We start from the raw sequence: 26,928 nt of genomic DNA, 5'->3' as shown, positions 1-26,928 counted from the left end.
CTTAAGGTTCTGTCACCTTTGAACCATGAATCACAGGACTAAGCTAAGTGTTAATTGATTTATAACACTGGGCATGTGGGCACGTTTTCAGAGACAAAAATCATCTGCAAAAACTCCAAAAGTATTCTTGTTGAACAATATATATTTTTTGTTTTATATTTTTTTTTGTTTAACCTAATTCAAGAAATTTGATAACAACCCAGTCACAGGAAATTATTTAAAGGTGAAAGCTGCCAGGAGTTTCTTACATTGTGTTGAATAGGGAAAGAAAATTTCTATAGTGCTCATGGCCTCAGTCTTTAGAGATCTTTTGCAATTACTACTGCTCTCTAGGACAGCCAGGGTATAAAATCATGTATTTGTTGAGCAAATGCATAGATTATGGTGTGCACCATGAAACTTAACCTTCTGGTCTTTTTGCTTCTATAACAGTAAGAAGAGTTTAATTTTCTTAGCTGTCCTATTTTTATCCTTTCATTCATTCCAGACAAAGATAATTATAACCCTCTCATAGAAGTCCCCAAATGTTCAGCATTGGCCCTACCTACGCCATCTTTCATGATCTTCAAGTCTCTTCCTCCTTCATTATTCACCAAACCAGAAACTGTCATTCCCATCACTGAGATGGCCACAGTTTTTATATCCTCACTGAAAGCATCATTAAGAATATTAGTAATGCTGGGGCTCTTAGGTGGCTCAGTCAGTTGGGTGTCCAACTCTTGACTGCAGCTCAGGTCATGATCTCACAGTTTGTAAGATCAAGCCCTGTGTGGGGTTCTTTGTGCTGACAGCATGGAGTCTGCTTGGGATGCTCTCTCTCCTTCTCTCTTCCCTCCCCCACACATGCTGTTCTCTTTCTCTCAAATAAATAAACTTAAAAAAAAAGAGTATTAGTAATGCTTACCTATCCAAAGCTATATATTCTCTTACTCACCATCCCAAATGTATTATACCTATACTTATCTAGATCATTACTTAGCCTTTATGGTTAAATATTTTAAGTGTACATTTAAAATAAAAGTTTGCTCTCCCATTGATATTCAAAGACTTAAGTTAACGGGAGCTTTTTTGTAACTTCTGTATTTCTCAAAGTATGAAGTTCTACACATAAAGTTTCAAAAATTTAAAGAGCATTTACTAAAAATGAAAATATCACAGGAACTTCAATTACACACACACATACACACACACACACACACACACACACACACAGTGGTAAAATACAGAATAGTATTAACTCATATTTCTTAATCATCTAGCTCTGCCATTAATGGTTCATTAATTTGTTTTAAAAATTTTAAGAGAATGAGCACAATACAAATACAATTGAAGCCCTCATGGTTGGTATTCCATTCCTACACTATCCTCCTCTCTTTCCTGCTTAGAAGTTATTACCCTTTAGTTGGAATAAGTCAGAGAATTTTCCTCACTGTCTCACACAGTCCCCAGCAAGATTATGTTCCTGAGGCAATGGTAGTAAATGGCTTGATTATAGGCCCTTTATTGGCTTTATTTTCTCCCTTTTTATTTTCCAGCTCCTCTCATAGAGTTTCCTTTGGTAATCCCCCAAATAAATTTGAGAAATTTATACAAAAATCTTTGCCTCAATTCTGTATTGTTTGTAGCCAAACTAAAACATTCACAGTAAAAAAAAAAAAAGAAAGAAAGAAAGAGAAAATAAAAGAGAAGAAAAAAGAAAAAGAGAAAAGAAAAGATCTAGTATGTGTCTTGATTTTTATTTTGTTTTTGATATCCTTTGCTTCAAAAAAAGCCTCGCGGTTGTTTTTGGCTGTGTATCAGTATTTTATTTTATTTTTTTTACTTTATTTTTTATTTTTTAAAATTTACATCCAAATTAGTTAGTATATAGTGAAGCAATGATTTCAGTAGATTCCTTAATGTCCCTTACCCATTTAGCCCATCCCCCCTCCCACAACCCCTCAGTTTGTTCTCCATATTTGAGTCTCTTTTGTTTTGTCCCCCTCCCTGTTTTTATATTATTTTTATTTGTTTGTTTTTAACTCGTTCAGTGCCCTATTATCAGAAAGACATATTTCAATATTTTGTTCAAATTTTTTTCTACACTTTTTGTGTATATGTAACCTACCTGGAATTTATTTTTCTTTATGGTGTGAGATAAAGGTCTATTTTATTTTTCCTGTGAGGGATAAACAACCAACCCAGCATCATTTATTGAATAGAATAGACATCCTTTCCTCACCTATTATTAGTAACTATCTTTTTGATCCATGAAGTTTCCATATGTGAATGGAATGTTTGGGGGCTCTTTATTCTACCCCACCAAGATGTTTTCTACTCCTGGACCAATATCATACACTCTTTATTATTATAACTCTGTAATGAGTTTTATTATCTTATACAGTAAATTCCATTTTTATTTTAGTAATTGTTTAAATTTTAAGACATATGATTTCTTCTTTTTCATATTAACCTGTTTGTTCTACTTTAGTCTTTCCTTCATAAATCATTGTCTCTTTTAAAGAAAGCTATTCTCCCACTCATTTATGTGAATGTATTAAGTAAATTACTTAAAGCATATGATTTCAGGAGAATTTGTAATATAAATGCCGATTTCATTTCTGAAACCAAGTATATAATTTTTGGTATTCAATCTTATATTTAATCTATTTTACCCTGTACTTGGAGCAGAGCATGTGAACGTATTGTGCTCTTGTCTCTTCTCTTATATAACAAAGTCCAAAGAACTATAACAAAGTTCTACCTGATTTCTCAAAAGCAATCGCATCTGCATCAGCTGTAATGTAAAAAACAGCAATTTCACTTCCAAATTCTTGGTTCCCCAGATTCATGGGTCCCTCTTCAAACTCCAATTTTATTGAGGGGTCTGGTCTATTACTAGAATCATCACCTGGAGTAAAAGTAAAATGAACCTCTCCCAACTCTATCAGTAATATCTCTCACTTCATGCATATTTGAGAGTTTAACAATTTAGTTAGTATTAATTTAGATAAATTAGAACCAAAAATGTATTCCATGACATGTATTTATTTATATCTTACTTTTTATCAGCAAGAATTTCAGAGGGCAACATAAAATTCTCTTCTTTCAAGGGTACAGAAGAAGAAAGAAAAGTGGTTGATGCTTATTGCAGCCAATTATAATATGCCACAATTTCAGTGCTCAAGCACTGAACCTGATGTAGGACATCCTTATCTCTGGCCAGCTCTGGCCAGCTCCACCTGACAGGATGGGAGGCAAACTGGTTTACTTACGAATAGATTTAGGTTTTGTTTATTAATTTTTAATTCTAGACTCATTATTTATTCAAAATGTGGAAGTGTCAGTGATAAACTGTTCTTTAATTATCAGAAAACCATCTTGATTTTCATATAAAGCAAAGGGCTATGGTTGACCTGTTCTCTAACCTGTTCTGTTGTTATAATTAGTGTGTTTAAAAAGATAAAGTTCAGGACAAGTGAACAATGTCTTCCCCACCCAGAATACTTCCTTAAAATAGAAACAAATGTTTTGTGTTTTTTTTTCTCTCTCAGCAGCTACTCCCATTCGTTGGTAACCACACAAGGCCATAAAGAATAGCCATGTGATGCCTTGTTAAAACAGACTTTGTTTTAAGTTAAATCAGTACTATCCTACATTGCATAACTTCACATGGGTAATATAACAAAGATTACAAAATGTGTTATTATTTCAGTAAGAAACATGTATGTGTGTGTGTGTGTATACACATACACACACACACACACACACACACACACACAGGGTGGGGAGGGAGGGAGAGACAGAGATGTACAGAGATGTACCAATATATGCGTTGGGCTTAGCATACACCTATACATAAAAGTTATTTTTAGAATGCCTACACCCACATAAAACAGTAGAAATGCCTTAATAAGGACGTGATCCAGAGAGTACAAAGTTGATCTGTTAGAAAGTCGCCACAAATATCAACTGCATGTGCCTAATTACTAATTGGCCTGCCATGAATTTCCTATTTTTCCTAATAGATCCGGAAATGATAAGGGGTCCTTTTTGTTTACAACATGCATTTAATTTCATTCACCTCAACAAATGGCCTGTTCAGGTGATTAACGTTTATAACTCTGGCCGTATCTTTACTCATTAATATCTTCTTAAAGATTAACCACCCTTTTTAAGCTACTCAATGTATAGAGGCATAATGTTGCTAAAGGGTCATGCACAACTCATTTACACCAGCCAGTAACAGTAAGATAGACCTATGTTGTTGCTTTACCAATCTTTGACAACTTGAGAGGTTTTGCTCTTCAGTTGGTGCAGGGGTCTATGTTCTTTCACAGTTCTTAGACTGGCATACTTTCAAAACCCAAAAATGGTGTCAAAAAGAGGTATACCTTCAAGACACCATTCTCTCAGCACCTATGAGGTCCTGTTTGCAGCTCTCTTTGCCTTACTGGTGGCACTCTGTGCTGGATTATTTGCAGTGTCCTGGCTGGCAATCAAGGGATCAGAAAGAGGTAAGCCCTGTGGCTTTGGCTTAGGAAGAGACTCTCTGATGAATGTGCCCAGGTTAATCTCAGTTATCCCACCAGGATGTCTTATCCGTTTCTGTGCTCTCATGACAAGACACCTATGTCGCATTCGGATGCTTGGTATCAAGTTTGGAATTTAATTCAGAATTCAAGCATGAAACTAAGCTTTTTAAAATAAAAGATGTTAAGTAAGTTTTGTTGTTTTTTTTTTTAGTTTTAACATGTAACAAAGTAAGTTTCATAGCCCAGATTTCTTCTGATGGAATTTAAATCATAAATATATTAAAATGTTGTTGACTATTCAAGTCAGTAAGTAGGCAAGGTTAAAGGAAATATATTATTTATTTCTAGGGAATAACAGTTTCATTTTCTTATTAGTCCAACAATAAGAATACAAGGGAACTTAGATATAATTGTAGACTTTGCACTACAAGAATACAAGGGAACTTAGATATAATTGTAGACTTAGGTCTCAAACTGCCTGAATAGCAATTTTTAATAAACAGAAATAAAGAAAGGTAACTATTATTTACAACTAAATTATCTATATCATCAACTTTTCAAAGATCTTCAAATATATTCTCTTGCTACAACAAATCTATGATTTAGTTGTTATTGTTACCCTTATTTTAGAGGTGAGGAATCGGAGACAAAGAAAGTTAAGTAATTTGTTTAAATTTGTATCAGTACTTTATAGTTTTAAAAAATAAGTCCAATATAATTCCATTTAAATACTGTATACAAGGGATGTATTTAAAAGAAAAAGAAGATTTGGGATATTTTATACAAAGGTTCACTTAGACTTTTAGAAAAGCATCAGCTTTGGTCTTAATTAAACGCTAAAAGTAACTGGAACAATGTGTAATCATATAAGAGTCCATTGGAATCTTAATGCTCAATGAAGTTACAAAAGTTATTTTACAAGCAAAACAAAAATAAATATTTATAAATGTTAATGCGATTTAATAGAATAAGTGAATATAAAAAAGGAGTTGAGTTACATTTAAATAGAATATTAGAGGACAAAGCCATGCTACTTTTAATGCATTGCTTTACTTTTTATTAAAAATCATTTTAGACTTACAAGAAGATTGCAAAAATTGTAGGTTCTTATATAACCTTCGCCTACCTTCACCTAATGTCAGTATCTTGTACATCCGTAGTACAATTGCTACAACCAAGAAATTAACATTGGTACAATATTATTGACTGAACCACACATTTTTATTCAGATTTTGCCAGTTTTCCCACTAATGTCCTTTACCTGCTCAGGATTCAAACCAGATTTCTACACAGGAACTGTTAACTTCTTCCCTCAGTCTCCTCCAGTGCAGGACAGTTCCTCAGTCTTTCTTTGTATTTCAAATTTTAATATGCAAATCTAAATGTAATTTTGAGTTTTTAAAAACAAATGAAATAGCATGAATGATAATATATTCCACCAATTATGCAATGATAACTGTTTAGACTGAACTTTATGCAACTTTATTGCTTAAATAGTTTCTAATGTTCTTTCTGGTCTGGGAAATTTGGTGTCAATGTATGACAGATCCCGGGTTCTAAAGTATGTCACTCAGTGTCCAAATTCCAGATCTGTCATCTGTGCCATTATCACCTTGGGAAGTGTTCACAATGATTCTTAGCCCCAATTTCCCCATCTGGGAAAAGGAGAACTAACATCTTCTTATACCATAATGTAAGAATTATATATCATTATTACCATATTTACTAATGATTTCATCATTGTGTTTCAGTTGAAGTGTCTCATTTTAATTTAAACATATGTCAAAAAAGATATTCTGGTAAAGGGATTATGCAAAACTTGATGGCGCATTTTATTACCCATGTTTATATTCAATTTATTACCTTTCCACTTACATTTTTTATTATATGGGATAATATATTTCCTGCAGCATTCTCAACAACTTTTCCAATAAAAACAGTCACCATTTAATGGCAAAAGGTCATACATGCCAACTTTATAATTACTAGAATAAAAAAAGTAGTTTCACATCTATCTTTCAAAGTAACACATACACTGAAATCTTCACAGCAATCCACATGTAGAAAACCAACAGTGTCCCTGGATGCTGGGTGTTCAAGAAGTATCTGAAAGCAACTACAAACTTCTAAAACTTTTAATGGTCCATTTCTCACCATGAGTCCCTGGATCAGTTCTCCAAATTGGTGAAAGTTTGTCCCTCTTCCAACAGGAATCTCAGTAGTAAAAAAATAAAATAAAATAAAATAACACTTGGAGCTTAGACTGTGGGTTAGATTTCAAAGAAAAGGAAAAAAATGGTAGGATAAAGAAGTTTATTTTTAATCTTGTAAAACAACCATATAGCTTTAAAAAAAAAAAAAAAAAGCACCTAATTATGGAACATGAAGTCTGCAAAGAAAAAGCAAGAACCACCACTCCAACACAGGAAGCAAGAACCTTACGTCTAAGTATCAACCAGAATGTGCGTATTCTCTGTTATTCATGACTCATATTGTTAGTGTTTTATTTCTTATTAATTCATTTAGATGCAGTGTTTGGAAAAAGTCACAAAGCCAGAGGGACATTGAAAATAACAGCTGGAGCCATGTATAATCCTAATTTGCAAGACAAACTCTCAGCGGATTTCAAAATTCTTGCTTTTGACCTTCAGCAAATGGTAGGAGACTGTCTTTTTTTTTTTTTCAGCTGATTTAAAATTTCAAAACATAGTTTCACTAACTACTTGCCAAAAGATACATAGATCCCATTTTCTTACTTTGAGAAAATTAGTAAATAAATGTAATAAATGTATTTATTATACATGTAGTAAATAAATGTGCCCAGAATGCTTAAATATATGAGTCCTATCACCACAGAGAAGAAAACTGCCTATGATCCAATTCTAAACAGAAAAAAAAGATCAATTTGTTTAAAATGTTTTATAAAAGTTTAAATCTTAAATACACTGTTTTTTAAACTTTTTTTTAGATAGATGATGTCTTTCAATCAAGTAATCTGAAAAATGAATATAAAAACTCAAGAATTTTAAGATTTGAGTAAGTACAGCTCAAAAATTTTCTACTGTTAGAAAGAAGGCCCAGAATCACAAAATAGTGATTTTATTTTATTTTTTACTAATATTTGGTAAGTGTAAAACAGGGTGACCCACTGTCAAGAGGAAAAGGAACATTTAAAATTTTCAACATTTTTCTAAGGATTTTATGAGGAAAGTGGCATAGCATAAACTTTCATATTAGTAGCAAATAATAACGCTGGATAATTGATCTTAAGTCAACAGTTTCTCTCTCCTGAGTAAAATCTTTCAAAAACACATGGATAGGGCTGAGGTTGAATGTATGCAAATGCACACAGAGTGCTTCATTTGCTCTGAATGTGTAAAAGATGCTTATTCATCACACTCCATTTACACTGAAAGTCACAGAGAAAAGACACTTATTCACTGCTGCACTCAGAAAGCAAAGTCACTACCTATAAAATGTGAATATTCATTAATTTTACTTTTATTAATTTATCATTTACTACACATATATCATTTATCGTGTACTGACTAATGTTACTAAACATTACATGGCAAGTTGTATATACAGTTAGTAGAATAGGAATTCAGGAGAGAGAAAGACTTTAAATGATGCAGTCTGCCTTTGCTTGCCTGCTTTAGGTTGGAATGCCCACAGCTTCAGTGGGAAATTTATTGTCATCCAACAAAAGAAAGTGATTCACACTGCTTAAAATGGATTCCATTATACAAGGATATCTGATAAAAATTAGGAATCCATTCTCAATGTTGCTGTGAACATCATTGTTAGTGAGGTGTTTTACTTGTTTCTTTATAATTTGTTTCTAGAAAAGTATTTCTTATTCTCAACCACACCTTTATTTCTTTGACTCTCACCCACTGATCCTGATGGTAGTTCTTAAGGTTTTACAGAATAAATATATCTCTATCTTTAGATTTCAGTCTTTCAAATACCTGAAGACTGTTTCTAGTGTTACCATTTTAAATGCAAGTAGGTACTTTCTGGGGTTTTGTCTAAGAAAAGCACTCTGACCTTCTATTTTTCTTTCCCCTCTCCGTGTAGGCTTCTGCACTAGCCCTACCATATCACCTGTACACTCGCAAAAATATCCTGCTTTCTCTCTTTTGTATACTTTTTCACTGCCTAGACCTGCATTTCTTCCTTACTATATATTGCATCCATCATTACAACCCATCCTTACAAGCCATTAAGAACCAGTCCATGCATCTCCCACAGGGATGGTCACATGATACTCTTGCCCCAGTTAGGTATGTCTCAGACCTGCTCACTTAGCATCCTGTACCTACAAATAAAGTAACAACTGTCATACTATAATATAATCGTTAATGTGTCTCCTTTGTTAGACTATGAGCTCCCTCAGGGCAAAGAATATCTTTGATACCTGTATTTCCAGAACCTAGTTAATGTCTGCCTCAGAGGATGTACTTTATAAAGTCCTAGAAAGTAAATAAACCATTTCCTTTGCATCTGATGTTGATATACTGAGTACTATGTTAGGTGCCACATGTTTTATTTAGCTCTCGTCCTACAGATGTAAAAATAACTATACTCTGACCAGGGCGTTAACTTTTTATTATCATAGAATTTTAATTACAAAAAAATCTAAACTAGTTCTCTGGGAGCACAGAAGTGTTACAAATTCAAGAGCCCCTTGGGTTGGAAAGGAGAGTCATGGAAGGTTTCGTCTGATAAGCATGAGACAAGAATACTTCAGGAGAGGAGAAAAGGGAAGCTATTTCTGTTACAGAAAGGATTGTTGCATATTAATGACGTTTTCTGTCGGTCAGTGAGTGTCCAACAAGATGTTGAGACAACAGGAAGGTGTTGAACATAAGCCTAGGAGTCTGACGTTTAACCTTTTTCAAGTGGAAGCCATAAGGGACTCTGGGTCATTGGAGAAATTCAGCGAGTCTAACTGTAAAGTGAGTCTCATCTACTACCTCACATCAAGAACAACTGAGTCAGAGAGCCTTGTGACAAAGATACTTGGTAAAAGAATCTTTAAGTCCTAGTGACCAAATAGAGGAAGGAAGGTCAGGTCAAAGGCAGAGATCTCGTTTAGAAAAACAATGACAAGGTATGGGGGCGCCTGGGTGGCTCAGTTGGTTAAGCAGCCAACTTCAGCTCAGGTCATGATCTCACAGTTCGTGGGTTTAAGCCTAATGTGGGGCTCTGCTGACAGCTCAGAGCCTGGAGCCTGCTTTGGATTCTGCCTCCCTTTCCCTCTGCTCCTCCCCTTCACTCCTGCTCTCTCACTCTCAAAAGTAAATAAACATTTAAAAAAAGAAGAAGAAAAGAAAAACAATGACAAGATCAAATGAGGATTATTTAATGGGCAGAAGAAAACTCGGGGACTTGCCATTTCTTGTTGGAACAAAACTAATCCTATCAGTGGAAGTCATAATGAAAACAACAACAATAGAAAAAAAGTTTAAAAATCTCTTTTGCTCTTTCTTTCATTTCTTACTTCTTTCTCATCTATTTATTTATCTGTACTTATTCTTGATCGAATTGTATATTCATGACATCTTAGTCCCAATGGCCAACAACCCTACACCCATCTACTGTCTTCATTCCTACCTACAATACAGAGGCTTCTACCCTTGTTTTCCAGGTCTTATTATCAGCAAGAGCCTCTTTTATGGGCTCAGTATCAGAACTGGAAGGAGACATGTGGACTCTTAGGAAAGGTTTTTGTTTGTATGTTTGTTTGGTTTAGGTTTTTGTTGTTGTTTTTTGTCTTTCTCAAAAGAGTATTTTTATAATATTTATTCAATATTCTGTGATAATAAAAACATGCATGCAAGATTTTTTTTTGTCACTTCAAGCAATCTATTTTGGAGTATGTAGATTCAATTTCTCTTTTCCAGTTTTGTAGAGGATTGAGTGTGGATCTGTGCATTAAAGCCTTAATTCAGAGTTTTTTCAAGTATTTTAGCATTCCTTAAGGAGAGTTACCCCAGGTACTTGCCTCTCATATCAGGCTCTGCTCAGTGAAATCCATACAAAGCACAGAGTCCATTGCAGAGTTTATTAGGATAGTTTTGCTAATGGAAGTCTTCATATCCACATGTTTACAACATGCTGGATAACTATTTTTACTAGATGAGGAAAAACTGCTGAATATAGACTTTTATATATATAGGCCTAATGGATGATCAAAACCCCATTTATCAAACCCAGCATTTTCTTTGATATTTAATAAGTAATCTTTTATTTCTCTAGAAGGTAAAGCCACTATACTGGAAACCATAAATTATTGAGCTGAGGAATTAATTCTTTCTCTTTCTTCATAGCTACCTAGAAGACCAATGTAGTACCTAAATCTTGCTATGTATTTTATAATGATTCACAAATAATACACTGTATCAATGTAGAGATACTTTCACCCAGTTGTACCTGAACTACATTTAAATCAGAAGAAAAGATTTGAAAGATGCAATGCAAAAGAATTTCATGAAAATGTCTGTAAGATAAATTATAGGTCAGTTCTTTGCAAGACTGAGAAGAGAAAGAAATTCAGAAGCAGGAAAGAAAGCAACTAGCAAACATTTAGATTTACTTTAAATAATCATTTATAAAATGACATACTCAGAATAAAGCGGCAGACTCCTAATTACCTTTATAAATTATTTTAATTTTAATTCCAGTTGATAAAACGGGCAACAGAAATAACTGAATTCTCAACTAACCATATCCCCACCAACAGTGTGGATTAAAAAATCCCTTAAGGGGCGCCTGGGTGGCGCAGTCGGTTAAGCGTCCGACTTCAGCCAGGTCACGATCTCGCGGTCCGTGAGTTCGAGCCCCGTGTCAGGCTCCGGGCTGATGGCTCGGAGCCTGGAGCCTGTTTCCGATTCTGTGTCTCCCTCTCTCTCTGCCCCTCTCCCGTTCATGCTCTGTCTCTCTCTGTCCCAAAAATAAATAAAAAACGTTGAAAAAAAAAATTAAAAAAAAAAAATCCCTTAAAATGCCTATTTTCCTTTTTCTTACTGATTTCGATTAAACTCACATTATATTCACATGTATATGGTCACATTATAGCACTCAGAAAACTAAACTTAGTCATCAAAGTATCCTTCTTTCCTTTTAAAAATATCCCTCAATATCGGGGGACCTGCGGGGCCCAGTCAGTTAAGCATCCGACTTGATTTCAGCTCAGCTCATGACCTCATGGTTGGTGAGTTCAAGTCTCCCATCAGTCTCTCTGCTGTCAGCACAGAGCCTGCTTGGGATTCTCTCTCTGCCCCTCCCTCGCTTGCACATGCTCTTTCTCAAAATAAACATTTAAAAAATTGTGTTACTTAATATCAACTCCTCCTCTATTCAAGTGTGTGTGTGTGTGTGTGTGTGTGTGTGGCCACTCTGCAGGTTTGCTCTCCTCTGGGAACACTTAATGTTATTCTGCTTTGTGGAAAGTGCTTTGATTCAGAGAGCATTTAGCAGTTGATTCTCTTAATAAAGTGCTGTTTACCCTTTGTGGTGATATGCAGCTTATTTTGCCCTTTGAGCACAGACAAGTCACAAAGTTAGGAAAGGAAGGGCTTTTGTTTACTCAGCAACCCTAGAGGTTACCAATATCATTAAGAAAATAAGAGATAAGAAACATTTTGATTTATTGCACACAGGCTTTCCGTACGGTGATAGGATTTATCTGCTTTACAAAAAAACTCATATATTCCACTGGAATAAGTACTTTGAAATGAAAACAGCCATCGCTATGTTGTTGTTGTTGTTGTTGCTGTTATTTCCCTAAAGGAAGAATTCTCATTTACTTTAATAAATAAAATCAATCTCACAGCAGTGATAGAGATTGGTATCATACCAATCAAATAACAGCTTTAGCTTTCTCATTAGGTAAAACACAAATGTTTATTATGTTTTTTCCTGATTTCTATATATATGTCTCTTATCTCAAGATTTACACTGAGGAAGAGAAATTTTAAAAAATACAACCGTATGTGATATATGCTAATTAACTGGAATTAAAATAAAAAGTTTAAAAACACAAAAAGATGTTTGTAAAAATAAACAAATAAATGTAGATATAGAATGTGTAACTCTTGCTCTTCTAAAGTACAAATAACTAAATAAAATGTATAATTTGCAGCTAAGAAGATACACCTTTATGTATTTTTATGCCGGGTTATGAACTAATATAGTCATTTTCAATGAAATGAAGGAAAATGCCAGACTTGTATTTTCTTTAACAAAAATGTCTTACTTCTTCACTCTCTAACTCAAATAAAATAAACACAAGTATTCAGCCAAATTTAACATGTGGGGATTACATAAACAACTCAGATGTAGGGGTGCCTGAGTGGCTCAGTCAGTTAGGCAACCAACTCTTGATTTTGGCTCAGGTCGCGATATATAGGTCACGGGTTCAAGCCCCACCCATTGGTTTCTGTGCTGCCAGTCCAGAGGCTGCCAAGTATTCTTTGTCTCCCTGGCTCCCTGCCCCTCCTCCAACTCATGCATGCTCACTCTTTCATTCTCTCTCTCTCTCTCTCTCTCTCTCTCTCTCTCTCTCTCAAAATAAATGAACATTTTTTTTAAAGAAACGGCTCAGATTTAATCAGAATTGAATTAAAGAATTAAACTACTGTGCAATCAAGGATAAGTTTAAAATTTTGATATGAAGACCGAGAAATGTATTTTAATCCTGTCCATATTTAATACTGTCCATTTAACTATATGGGGGCAAAGGGCGGTTAAGGAGGCATAATTAGAAGGAGGAGGAAGAAGTGCAGGAGGAGGAGGAGAGTAGAGGGATGGGGTGGGAAGGAAGTAGGACAGGGAGGAGAGTGTCAGAGAGAGGAGGAAGAAGGAGAGCAGCAGAAGGTGAGAGAGACTTCTCATTTATAAAATTTGGTCACTATGATTAAATTAAGTTAAACATTCTGCCTTTTAAAAATTATTTATTTAATAGAGATGAAGTGTGAAGGAAGAGAAAAATAGAAGATTCTATCTCCTGAAATTATGCAGGGAAAAATGATCTATCTGTTCCTCCCCAAACCCAACTAGCTACCTTTCCCATTTATTTGAGATAAAAATCTAGTAAAAATGCAAAATGAAAACCTGGACCTGCATCTAAGCAAATGTACTGTATTGTCTTTCCTCTCAACAAATAGTTCCTATGGTGTGATAGTGATGGTGTTGACAGTATGGAAATGGGAACTATACAAAACCACACCTGTAAACAGAGACTTTGGACTTCATTCCTATCTCTGAGAGTAATAGGCTGTGTAACTCTGGGCAAAGTTACCTACATTAGTCCAGGCCTCAATCTCCTTGTTGCTAAAATAACAATGTTGGCCAACATTAGGTGCAAAAACAGAGTAATCTCTCTTTTCTGGAGCTTCTGTTTAAATAAACATGGAATAAAGCCTGGAAGTTGTATGCCAGTTAGGATTTTTTTTTAATTTATTTATTTAAATTAAACTTTGTTAACATACAGTGTAGTATTGGTTTCAGGAGTAGAACCCAGTAATTCATCACTTACATATAACACCCAGTGCTCATCCCAACAAGTGCCCTTCTTAACGCCCATCACCCATTTAGCCCATCCCCCCACCCAAGACCCTCCATTTCTTTTCTGTATTTAAGTCTTTTATGGTTTGCCTCCCTCTCTGTTTTTATCTTATTTTTCCTTCCCTTCCCCTATGTTAATCTGATTTGTTTCTTAAATTCCACATGTGAGTGAAATCATATGATACTTATCTTGCTCTGACTTATTTCACTTAGCATAATACACTCTAGTTTCATCCACGTTGTTGCAAATGACAAGATTTCATTCTTTTTGATTGCCGAGTAATATTCCATTGTGTATATATATCACATCTTTTTTATCCATTCATCAGCCAATGGGCATTTGGGCTCTTTCCATACTTTGGCTATTGTCTATGTGCTGAGATAAACATTGGGGTGCCTGTGCCCCTTTGAATCAGCACTCCTGTATCCTTTGGATAAATACCTAGTAGTGCAGTTCCTGGTCATAGGGTAGTTCTATTTTTAATTTTTTGAGAAACACCCATACTGTTTTCCAGAGTGGCTGCACCAGTTTGCATTCCCACCAACAGTGAAAAAGTGTTCTCTTTTCTCCACATTCTCACCAACATCTCTTGTTTATTGAGTTGTTGATTTTAACCATTCTGACAGGTATGAGGTCATATTTCATTGTTGTTTTGATTTGTATTTCTCTGATGCTCAGTGATGTTGAGCATCTTTTCATGTGTCTGTTAGCCATCTGGATGTCTTCTTTGGAAAAGTGTCTAATCATGTCTTCTGCCCATTTCTTCACTGGATTATTTGTTTTATGGCTGTTGAGTTTGATAAGTTCTTAATAGATTTTGGATACTAACCCTTTATCTGATGTCATTTGCAAATATCTTCTTCCATCCCACTGGTTGCCCTTGAGTTTGCTGATTGTTTTCTTCACCATGCAGAAGGTTTTTAAATTGATGAGGTCTCAATAGGTCATTTTTGCTTTATTTCCCTTGCCTCCGGGGATGTGTCTAGTAAGAAGATGCTGTGGTTGAACTCAAAGAGGTTGCTGCCTATTTTCTCCTCTAGGATTTTGATGGTTTCCTGTTTCATATTTAGGTCTTTCATCCATTTCGAATTTTTTTTTGTGTATGGTGTAAGAAAGTGGTCCAGTTTCATTCTTCTGCATGTTGCCTTCCAGTTTTCCCAACACCATTTGCTGAATTGTTTTCCATCGGATATTCTTTCCTGGTTTGTAGAAGATTAGTTGGACACACATTCGTGGGTCCATTTCTGGGTTCTTTATTATGTTCCATTAACTTCTGTGTCTGTTTTTGTGCCAGTACCATACTGTCTGGATGATTACCGCTTTGTAGTACAGGCTAAAGTCCAGGATTGTGATGCCTCAGCGCTTTGGTTTTCTTTTTCAATATTACTTTGACTTCGGGGTCTTTTGTGGTTCCATAAAAATTTTAGGATTATTTGTTCTAGCTCTGTGAAGAATGCTGGTGTTATTTTGAGAGCGATGGCACGGAATGCATCAATTGCTTTGGGTAATATTGACATTTTAAGAATATTTGTTCTTTCAATCCATGAGCATGGAATGTTTTCCATTTCTTTGTTCCTTTTTAAAATCTCTTTCATAAGCTTTCTGTATTTTTCAGAGTACATATCTTTTACCTATTTAGTTAGGTTTATTTCTAGGTATTTTATGGTTTTTGTGGCAATTTCAAATGGGATAGATTCCTTGTTTTCTCTTTCTGCTGCTTCATTATTGTTGTATAGAAATTAAACCCATTTCTGTACAATGATTTTATGTCCTGGATTTTCTGAATTCACATATCAGTTCTAGAAGTTTTTTGGTGGAATCTTTCTTATTTTCCACTTAGAGTATCATGTCACCCGCAAAAAGTGAAAGTTTGCCTCCTTCTTAGCCAATTTGTATAACATTTATTTATTTTTGTTGTCTAATTGCTGAGGCTAGGCCTTCCAGTACTTTGTTGAACAACAGTGGTGAGAGTGGATATCCCTGTTTCTAACTTTAGGGGGAAAGTTTTCAGCTTTTCCCCATTGAGGATGATATTAACCTGCGGGCCTTTCAAAAATGATCTTTATGATGTTGACGTATGTTCCTTCTAACCCTACTTTCTTGAGGGTTTCTATTAAGAAAAGATGTTGTATTTTGTCAACTGTTTTTTTCTGGATCGATTGAAAGGATCATACGGTTCTTATCCTTTCTTTTATTAATGTGGTGTATCACACTGATTCATTTGCAAATATTGAACCAGCCCTGCAGCCCAGGAATAAATTCCACTTGATCACGGTGAATAATTCTTTGGCCAGTTAGGATTTTTAGAACTCCAATTAACAACACATGACCAGAAGCCTCTGGGTGGCTCAGTTGGTTTAGCATCCTGCTCTTCTTGATTTTGGCTCAGGTCATCCCAGAGTTGTGATCAAGTCCCATGTCTGGCTCCACCCAAAATGTGAAGCCTGCTTAAGATTTTCTCTCTCTCTCTCTCTTTCTCTCCTTCTGCCCCTCCCCTGTTCATGCTGTTGCTGTCTCCCCAAAAACACACACCCACACACACACACACACACGACAAAAAGTGCCATAAACAGCAAAAGCTGTTATCATCTGACATCACAAGAAAACTGGAGATTTCAGCAGAGGTTAAGTCGATGGTACAATGACAATGACATGAGCTGGAATTTGGGTGCTTTTCTTCTTTCACTATGCTATCTTTAGCTTAGCAACCATAGCTTGTCTCAAGGTCCCAAGATGGTAGTGGCAGTTCTGACAATCACATGTAAATACAATAATGTTGAACAAAGAAGAGTAGTAGTCTACTATGAGCTTTTTTCCAGGTAGATATGGACAAATTTTCCAGAAGTTTCTCACCAGTGTCCCCTCAGATTCCATTCACCAAGTTTCATTCATATGGCCTTGGATAAAACTGCCATTGACATAAAGAATGGTTGGAGAAGACATCACGTTTCCTGAGAAAATGGAGAGTTATTCTCAAATAAAATTAAGGATCAGTCAGCATGGAAAAATTAATGAAGGTGGAAGAGTAGATAAAAAGACAATGTGTGACAAAATGTATCTGTTTGAAAGACTGCAAGTGGTTCCATGTAGGGGTAAATTTGGGGACCTCTGAACTGAACAGTCACTGAGGAATCTTCTCATTTACAAGATTTGGTTACTATGATTTATGCGAAGTTAAACATTCTGACTTTTAAAAATAACTTATTTAATAGAGGTAAAGTGTGAAATTATTACATCAGAGTAAGCCACTTTATTTCCAAAATGAGAAACCAGCTACAAAGACAACAATCCCTCTGCTAAACTGTGAAACCTGAATAGTGGCACAGATATTAAGAAAGAATATTGTACCTGGAGGACATGCTGATCTACTATGATATTCAAGGAATGTTCTGATTCAATATATAGTCCTGGGGGGAAAAAAATTGCAAGCTCTACCAAGACAATGGTATGGACAGATAAAGAACATTTTTAGAGTTGAGGAAGTCCTTGAAGAATCTTATTAACTTATAGATACCACAGGGTATGAGTGTAACTGCCCAAATTTCAGAACCAGCAAACGTACAATGGAAAATTTGATTCTCTCTAGGCTTCCTCTTTAGGGTCCAAGTATACTCTGAGTACCCTCAGCTTTCTGAGGGGCACACAATGGAGATCAAGACTAGAGTTTGGCTCCCAAGTGGTTTTACCCCAGAAGAATACCATGAGCCAAGCAGAAGTGTAGGCAGGAGAGCAAAAGTCTCTCAAGTATCCCTGTTGGGCCAAAAATTTATTCATTTTTTTATTGTTTACACTGTAAACAAATCACCAATTAATCAAACTTTTTAAATGGATGTTTCAGAGCAGGGGGTAAATAAAAGGGAATATAATTTGGGCCATATAATTGGATTCTAATGTTATGGTCAGAAATAATGTAGGCAAAATAATCCCAACTCCTGACTATGAGACAGACTGCATTTCCCCAATAATCCCACGTGTATGAATCTTCTTTCTATCCCTAGAAATCAGGGCATATTTTGATATTTTTATATTAAGAATAGAAAAGAAAAAGTAGATATGATTCATTGCTCTAAGCTTGCTATCAGGCCTTTATAAAGTACATAGAAAACTCTGAAATTAGTGAAACTATCTTAGACTTCTCCCAACTTAGAAATCATCTGTGAAAAATTACAGATCCACTCTTTTCTTTCCTTTGCACAGTAAATTAAGAGTAAATATCATGATACCATGTGATTTTGTTTAATTTGACACAGGTAACCTAGGGAAGAGCCTGGCCTGAGGATTAGGGTGCTAATGTAGAACTCAGAAATTTTAATTCCGGATATGTCTGTGTTCTTGGACAAACACTTAGTTTTCCAATCCCCTTTTCTTCCACCTGTAAATTAAGGTAATATTTCACATAACCTACCAAAGTTTACTACACAAGTGTAATAAGGTGATAACTGTAGAGAATTTCAAAGACCCCTTACATGAATTAAATACGAATCATTTGATGAAGGCTGACTTTTTCCTCTTATATCATCTTTTGCTTTACAGAAATGGCAGCATTATAGTTATATTTGACCTTTTCTTTGCCCAGTGGGTGTCAGATGAAAATGTAAAAGAAGAACTGATTCAAGGCATTGAAGCAAATAAATCCAGCCAACTGGTCACTTTCCATATTGATTTAAACAGCATTGATATCACAGGTATCTGTGAACATTATTTGATTTCTTTGAATCATTAAGCTATGAAATTAAAATTCTAGCTATATACCAGGGAAGCAGTGGGATCGTCCTTGACTTTAGGAACATGTCTTATTGCCTGAGGTAACACATTTACATGAGAAATGTGAAATATGGAGAAATCATATTTGAAGAAAAATACCAGTGAGGAAAAGTTTGTAAAATATCAAAAGGGTTCTGAAAATATTGGCATACATAAATGTTTGTGGGTCACATCACATTCTTGGCATTTGTCAAGTTCACCCTAACTTTCCAGGAACCCTCTGATAGTAAGTAACACTCATTAATTTCGGATAGTCATAGATGTTATTAAATTACAAAGTCACATGTCAAGCCCACTCTAATTAAGAACTTACAAGGAGAGGAAAAAACATAGAAAGCTCAATGAGTTTGATTCATCCCAGTTATTTATTAATAAAAAATAAGGCTTCATTTTTAAAATAAGTAATTTTAATTTTTTTAGTGTTTATTTATTTTTGAAACAGAGAGAGCACAAGTGGGGGAGGGGCAGAGAGAGAGGGAGACACAGATTCCCAAGCAGGCTCCAGGCTCTGAGCTGTCAGCACAGAGCCCAATGCAGAGCTTGAACCCATGACCCGCGAGATCATGACCTAAGCTGAGGTCTGACACTTAACTGATTGAGCCATCCAGGTGCCCCTAAAATAAGTAATTTTAAAATAAAAATAAATCAAAGGGGAAGAGATATAAGGCATTAAAAATAATAGTAGGACAATAATGTCTATCAATACCTAGGTTATTATAAATTTTCCATTCTAGTTATCCTCCATCTAATTCAGTTCAACAAACATTTACATATATCTTCATTTTGTTTGAAAACAATACTACTAATTTACCAGATCTATCCAGGTCCACCATCCCTTACCTATAAACCTTGGAGTCAGGTAAGTTCCGGAATTTGGAAATTTTGGGACTTCAGAAAGTTAACCAGTATATAAATACCCACATCAAGTGGAATAAAGACAAAATTTAAATAGCCTAACACCAGTTGAAGCAGTTTTGCTATAGAATGAGATCAGTCAGTACAGGTTTGTCTCTAAATCAAATATATAAAAACATGCAGAAGTTTTTTGTCTTGTTTTTGATTTTGTAATACTAGATATGAAAGTTGCTTCTCCTTACAGTATTGGCTCATCAAGCATAGTTTTCTCATTCATTGAGTCTCCTCCTGTATCCTGCTGTTTAGGGAGAAGACAACTAATGCTCTTAAGAGCTTCCTCTACTGATAGCTTGGTTCCCTCTGGCGCAAAAGCTGGAGCAGGGACGTTGTGGATCTTTGTCTGATTCAGTTGAGCTAAAAACTACTACTATGAGTTAGAATAGGTGATTTATCTACAAAACATTTAATCTTTACATTAATCTTATTACATCGTGTCTTTACTAACCCTCACTTTACAGATGAGAAGACAAAAACAGATAATATTGATAAATAGCCTTAAATTACATAGGTATTTAGAGTTAGATGGAAGATTCTGACCCAGCTGATCTGACCCCAATGTCTGTGCTCTTAACCATTATGCTAGTTTGTTTACAATGTTTTTTTAATGTTTATTTATTTATATTATGATAGAGAGAGAGCATGAGCAGAGGAGGGGCAGAGAGAGAGAGAGGGAGAGAGAGAAAATCCCAAGCAGGCTTCACGCTCAGCTCGGATCCCAAATCGGGGCTCTATCTCACAACCGTGAGATCATGACCTGACCCAAAATCAAGAATCGGATGCTCAACTGACTGAGCCACCTGGGCAGCCCTGTTTACGATGGTTTTATCTTTGAACAGCATTGACCGATACTGTCTCAATAGTCATTTTCTTCTAGAAAGTTGGGTTCTTACTATCTTTAGTTGAATATGCATCAGTTTCTGAAAGTCTCTTCTGGCAAATGTTTTAACAGATATGCTGAAATTTATTTTCATGACTCCCTACAGTTGGGCTATTTATGGGTGGTTTTTAAAAATATTTATTTATTCAATAAAAGTATATCTTTGAGTTATCTGAAATAAATATCATAGATGCAATAAACTATATCATCAACTCAAGAATATGCTCCACACATAGAAGTTACACTTAATTTGTTGAACTCTGTTAGCACATATTTATGAACATGATAGCAAGCTTAATTTTAGATATTTAAGTTTAATGAGTTTAATATTTACTTGTATCATGTGAATTTTTTAATTTATTACATTTATAATTGGTTGAAATTTTTATAAATATCTGGAATTTTTATATAGTTTACAGCCAAATCAAATCATAAAAAATTAAAATATTAAATTATTTATGAAAAAATCTTATAAATCTTGTTTTGTTGTCTTCATCAATCTACCAAAAATTGTTTATGGAGCTGCTATAGATCTTGTAGGAATGAGACAATGTAAAAATGAAGAAATACTGGAATAAATAACCTAGTCAGTAGCAAAGAATATACCTCATAACATACTTATCTTAAATACAGTTTTAAATAAAAACAAATTGACCAGATGGGAGTTTTTCATAAGGAATGCTTTGGTTTCCTTTATACTGTACATAGTTGTCATTATGTTTTTAAAACTATTAAATATTTTAAAAAGAGAATAAAACAGCTAGTTTTTATCTTTTGTGTGAAAAGTACTTTTTATTTAAATAAGACGTGGTTCTCAGTAGATATTATTATGTGCAAGATTATTTTGACATCTTCCATATATTTCAGTGAAAAACTACTGATTCTAATTTTGACATGTTCTGGTGTGCAATGTTTTATTAGCTGTCTTAAATATAAGTTATCCTATATAACTATGATGAATAGATATCTTTTTTTTTAATATGAAATTTATTGTCAAATTGATTTCCATACAACAGCCAGTGCTCATCCCAACAGGTGCCCTCCTCAATTCCCATCACCCACTTTCCCCTCCCTCCCACCCCCCATCAACCCTCAGTTTATTCTCAGTTTTTAAGAGTCTCTTACGGTTTGGCTCCCTCCCTTTCTTTTTTTTTCCCTTCCCCTCCCCCGTGGTCATTGGTTAAGTTTCTCAGGATCCACATAAGAGTGAAAACATATGGTATCTGTCTTTCTCTGTATAACTTATTTCACTTAGCTTAACACTCTCCACTTCCATCCACGTTGCTACAAAAGGCCATATTTCATTCTTTCTCATTGCCAAGTAGTATTCCATTGTATATAAGATGCTCAACGTCACTCCTCATCAGGGAAATACAAATCAAAACCACACTGAGATATGACCTCATGTCAGTCAGAGTGGCTAAAATGAACAAATCAGGAGACCATAGATGCTGGAGAAGATGTGGAGAAATAGGAACCCTCTTGCACTGTTGGTGGGAATGCAAACTGGTGCAGCCACTCTGGAAAACAGTGTGGAGGTTTCTCAAAAAATTAAAAATAGATCTAGATATCTTTCTTAAATGAGTAAAACAAAGCAAACTTTTTGCATAGGTAAATTTTATATACAGCACACACAGATTCTGGAAATTCATCAAATGTATCACAATCAAATAATAATAGAAACATCCAGCATAAGATAGGATAAAATGGGAACTCTATAGGATCAGCTGTCCTTTGAACAATATTCAAACTGCATTCACTGTTTTGTAATATATTTCTATTATAATCCCAAACTTCAAATCAACTTTGCTTTATTCCAGCATCTTTGGAGAATTTCTCTACAGTAATTCCTGCCACAACTTCAGGTAAGTACTAATGGCATTTTTTTAATGTAATTTGGGGGTGTCTAGGTGGCTCAGTTGGTTAAGCATTGGACTTCAGCTCAGGTCATGATCTCAAAGTCTGTGAGTTTGAGCCCCACATTGAACTCCATGCTGACAGAACAGAGCCTGCTTGGAATTCTCTCTTTCTTTGCCCTTCTCATGCTCTTTCTCTCAAAAATAAATAAACAAACAAACAAAATTATATACACATACACACACACACACACACACATATACATATACACACACACACACACACACACATATATATACACACATATATGCATATATTGGTGGTCATCAAGCTCCATGACATTAGAAAAGGTTATTTTTAATAGCCCTTTCTAAGACGTTTATTCTTCATATTAAGAAGTGTACATTTGGTTAAAAACAATATAGTTCATAATACTGCAGAGTTCATAATACCTAGTTACACATACCAAGGGCATGCATCTTTAATTTCAATGTTCCTTTCATATTTTAAACTCTATTTACATATGGTGTATGTATGAGTGTACGTATGTATGTGTGAGAGTGTTTGTGTGTGTATGTATGTGTAGCATTCTAAAATGTGGCTCTAATCTTACAGGCTTGGAGATGAATCCCTAACATTTATAAGATCACTAGGAATAAAGAAAACAGCATTTAAAAGAGAAACAAATGATGACTTTCAGAATATATTGCATTCTTGAGAAAGGAAAATCCAAAGCTTAATGTTACCTTTGCTCTGTTCCAGCATTTTCTTACTCCATCTTTCTAACTATAATTGATTACTACTGCTCATAAAATTCAGAACTTCACTTTGTCTCACCAAGATCATACCACTATCAAAAGAGTTTGCTTTGAGAAATTGTTAATAATTCTAAAATTAACCTAGCTGATCTTATAATGTAAAATTATTATGTTGTAGAAAAATTATTTAAATCGAATTCAGGAGATTTAAACATCAATCCTGGCTCTGCCAATTACCAGAACCACTGGACACATCTCTTTACCTCTCTGAAAATCTACTGCCCATAAATTGCAGATAATAAAATTGTTCTGAATATTTCAAAGTCATCCCAAATATCAAATTTATACATAAATGATTTTTAAAGTATAAATTGTTATAGAAACTATAAATATATTACTTTCAGCATTATCTATTATCATGACCATTTTTATAATATTTGAAAGATCTACATTTTTTAAAAGTGTCTTCTTGGGCCAGGTAGTATATTTTACCAGCATTGCCTCATTTATTCCTCAGAATGATCCTTTAGAGAAGTAATATTTTTTTTCCACTTAAAAAGAAATAAATAATAAGCAATGTGCCCAGAGTCACATAGCTACTAAGTGTCAAACTGAGGAATTAAAAGCAATTCCTTTGGACCTCAAAGCCCATGGTCTAAGCATATCTCAAGCTTCTGCTTCACATAACATCAGATTAACCTAGAAAATTTAAGTCTAATATCATTAAGATATTAATGAATCCTTGTGTTTGGTTATTGATCATTGAATAACATCTTCTCTATTTAGAAAATAAAAGATGACTTAAAATCTAAATACCTCTGCTCTACAATTCTAAAAACCAATGAAAACGTAAAAGACTTATTCTTGGATCCAGATACAAATGACATTTTCTTAAGTTAATAGATAATCATAATTCACAGTAACTTTAAAAACTCTCAGGTTAAATATTAAACACAGAGAATACACAATAAATTCTTAATAATCAGTTTAAAAAGGTAATAATTATCTTAACACCATTTCTTTTTATAGGCAGGCTAACAACCGGCCGTCCTCTGGCAACTCCAGGTCAGTTTAAGTAATTTTATTTATACCTTTTTAAAAAGTTTTTACTTGTTTTATTTTAGGCTCTTGAGAATTCTCTGCTAACACAGCAGTTAATGTTACTCTTATTTTATGAATAATAAAATTGCAGCATAAAAGTGTGCAGCTTTAGCCTAAGATTTCACCAAAAGTGAGCAATAATTTAAGGCTTATGCTTGGATTATCTGACCTCACGCTAGTCCTCCATTAGAACTCTGGTTATTATCTGACACTAAGAATGCCACCAATAGGATCAAAATGCTTTCTAGAGGGATGTAGGTTTCATCAGATGTGAGGGATTTTTCTTCTTTGATTATTCTGTCTCCATACAAAGTAGAAATCCTAGCTCTCTCAACACAATCCAGGTTGCCAAACCAACACCAAAATAACCTTAGGTTCATTCATTCAACACATTTTCAGTAAGTGGCTACCTTGTGCTAACTCTGAATATGTACCTTTGATGTGCCCATTTCTCTGCATTCCTAGTAATTGTCTACTGTGTCTATTTGACAACTAAAGTGCCTTCTCAGGTCCCAACTTAATCTTCATGTTGAATGGCCTGGGTGTGTCCCTTACCTTTCAGATAAACTCCAAAAAGGAAATATTGTACATATCTTCAGCTCCTAAGGTAATACTGTCATTTTTATGTCATTAGAATTCATATCAATGTTATATACATGCAAAGAAAGAATATTTGTAAAACTATAAATGCCCTTTTGAGTAAGACTTAATAATTCTTGAGTAAACTGGTTGACATGATGTTTGAAAAGCAAAGCAATACATGAATCATTAATCAAAATCCTTTATGAACCAATCCATCACACCTCAAAATCCACAGAGATTGTTTACAGTAGGAAAAGGCTGCCTGGAGTTGTATTTAGGTGTGAACCCATAGAGCAATACAGCTTACTAAAATATAAAGTTGTTTTTTATCACACAATCTCTTTTCCAATGTGGAAGACTATTTACAGCATTTAAAACAACCTTACAATACACTTTCAAACAAATGCTTTTAGGATTGATAATGGTTAATTCCTTTAGCCTAAAAATAAGCTGAAAAAGTAAATTTAGTATATTTTGAGAAATATCTTTCTTTGTATTTTTTTTTAAATTTTTAACATTTACTCATTTTTTTTCATTTTTTTTCAACGTTTTTTATTTATTTTTGGGACAGAGAGAGACAGAGCATGAACGGGGGAGGGGCAGAGAGAGAGGGAGACACAGAATCTGAAACAGGCTCCAGGCTCCGAGCCATCAGCCCGGAGCCTGACACGGGGCTCAAACTCACGGACCGCGAGATCGTTACCTGGCTGAAGTCGGACGCTTAACCGACTGCGCCACCCAGGGGCCCCAACATTTACTCATTTTTGAGAGAGAGAGAGCATGAGCAGGTGAGTGGCAAAGAGAGAAAAAAGGGAGACACAAAACTCAAAGTAGTCTCCAGGCTCCTAGCTGTCAGCACAGAGCCCAACGAGGGGCCCGAACCCACAAACTGCAAGATCATGACCTGAGCCGAAGTTGGACACCCAACCGACTGAGCCACCCAGGCACCCCTCAGAAATATCTTTCTAAAACTTTGAAAGTCAGCAATAAATAACCAAATTTGTGCCAGTTTTCTATTTGCCGATTGGTTTACTGAGTGATTCCTATAAACCATAGTATGAGGACATCTTAAGTGTTTAAAATGTCTTAAAAGAAATGTGTGGAAAAAAATCCATGTTAGAGCAAGAAAGCCTTGGACTTAATGTAAGTGTTTCTCCCCTCCTATCCTGAGGACAAACTTGTCAAAAATACAAGAAGAGGTTGAACTCCGTGATCAGTTTTCTCCGTCCAGAGGAGATGGTGAACGGGGGACAAAGATCATGGGAGTGATACTTCCCTCATACCCTTCTTTCCTGGGAAGTGAAGCAAAAATCTCCTTTCCCACATGTAAGCTACAGGGATGGGATCAATATACATTTAGTCCTATCTTTCACACTTTAGGCATTGGATATTTAAAATGAAGACCAAAAAAAACCAGCATACAATCATTGAAAAGGCATAGACAAGTCCACCATTAACTAATTGCATCAATCACTATATGTGGTGTTCAACAAGCTACCTAGTCTTTATTTTTTAATTTTAGACTAACATACATATCTGAAAGAACAATCATGAGAATTAAAAGAGAGATAAGACTGATAACACTGCACTGTCTCAATTCATGACTGATGCAAAGTTAGATTCCTTCTCCCTTTCCCCTTCTGAGTTAAACAGAAAAAAAAAACAAAAACAAAAAACAGTTGCGATACTCTTTTTAGAAATATTTCAAAAACTAAACTGAGGTTAAAACAAGATGATTGTACCTGGTAATGTTCATTTAATCTGATATTTTATTTGACTAAAAGAACTCCATTTCCAAAGCTTTATTATTATTGGAAACTGTATCGAATTACTTTAATCAATCCTCAAAGAATCATACTAAGGTAAGGAAGTGGGAACATCTTATATTCCCTTTTTTACTGGATCCATGAGTCCCCAGTCATCCTTTCCATTTGTGCCTCTCATACAGCGAGATGCTATCGATTTATAGAGGGAACGAGGCAATTA

The 26,928-nt window shown here is 34.9% G+C and overlaps 1 protein-coding gene across 1 annotated transcript in view; it reads left to right on the top strand.

Moving 5' to 3' along the window:
* The first annotated feature begins 4,204 nt into the window (after positions 1 to 4,204).
* Positions 4,205 to 26,928, top strand: part of TMPRSS15 (transmembrane serine protease 15) — a 120,051-nt gene continuing 97,327 nt past the window's right edge. Inside the window, exons 1-6 of the mRNA XM_058731782.1 lie at positions 4,205 to 4,496; positions 7,041 to 7,171; positions 7,483 to 7,550; positions 18,622 to 18,773; positions 22,465 to 22,513; positions 24,293 to 24,324. Coding sequence (XP_058587765.1) covers positions 4,352 to 4,496; positions 7,041 to 7,171; positions 7,483 to 7,550; positions 18,622 to 18,773; positions 22,465 to 22,513; positions 24,293 to 24,324 — 577 coding nt within the window. The 5' untranslated portion in view covers positions 4,205 to 4,351. The remainder of the gene's footprint in view (positions 4,497 to 7,040; positions 7,172 to 7,482; positions 7,551 to 18,621; positions 18,774 to 22,464; positions 22,514 to 24,292; positions 24,325 to 26,928) is intronic.

Source organism: Neofelis nebulosa, chromosome 5, assembly GCF_028018385.1.
Source record: "Neofelis nebulosa isolate mNeoNeb1 chromosome 5, mNeoNeb1.pri, whole genome shotgun sequence".
Classification (NCBI taxonomy): Eukaryota; Metazoa; Chordata; class Mammalia; order Carnivora; family Felidae; genus Neofelis; species Neofelis nebulosa.
This window is presented reverse-complemented; position numbering and strand designations above follow the sequence as displayed.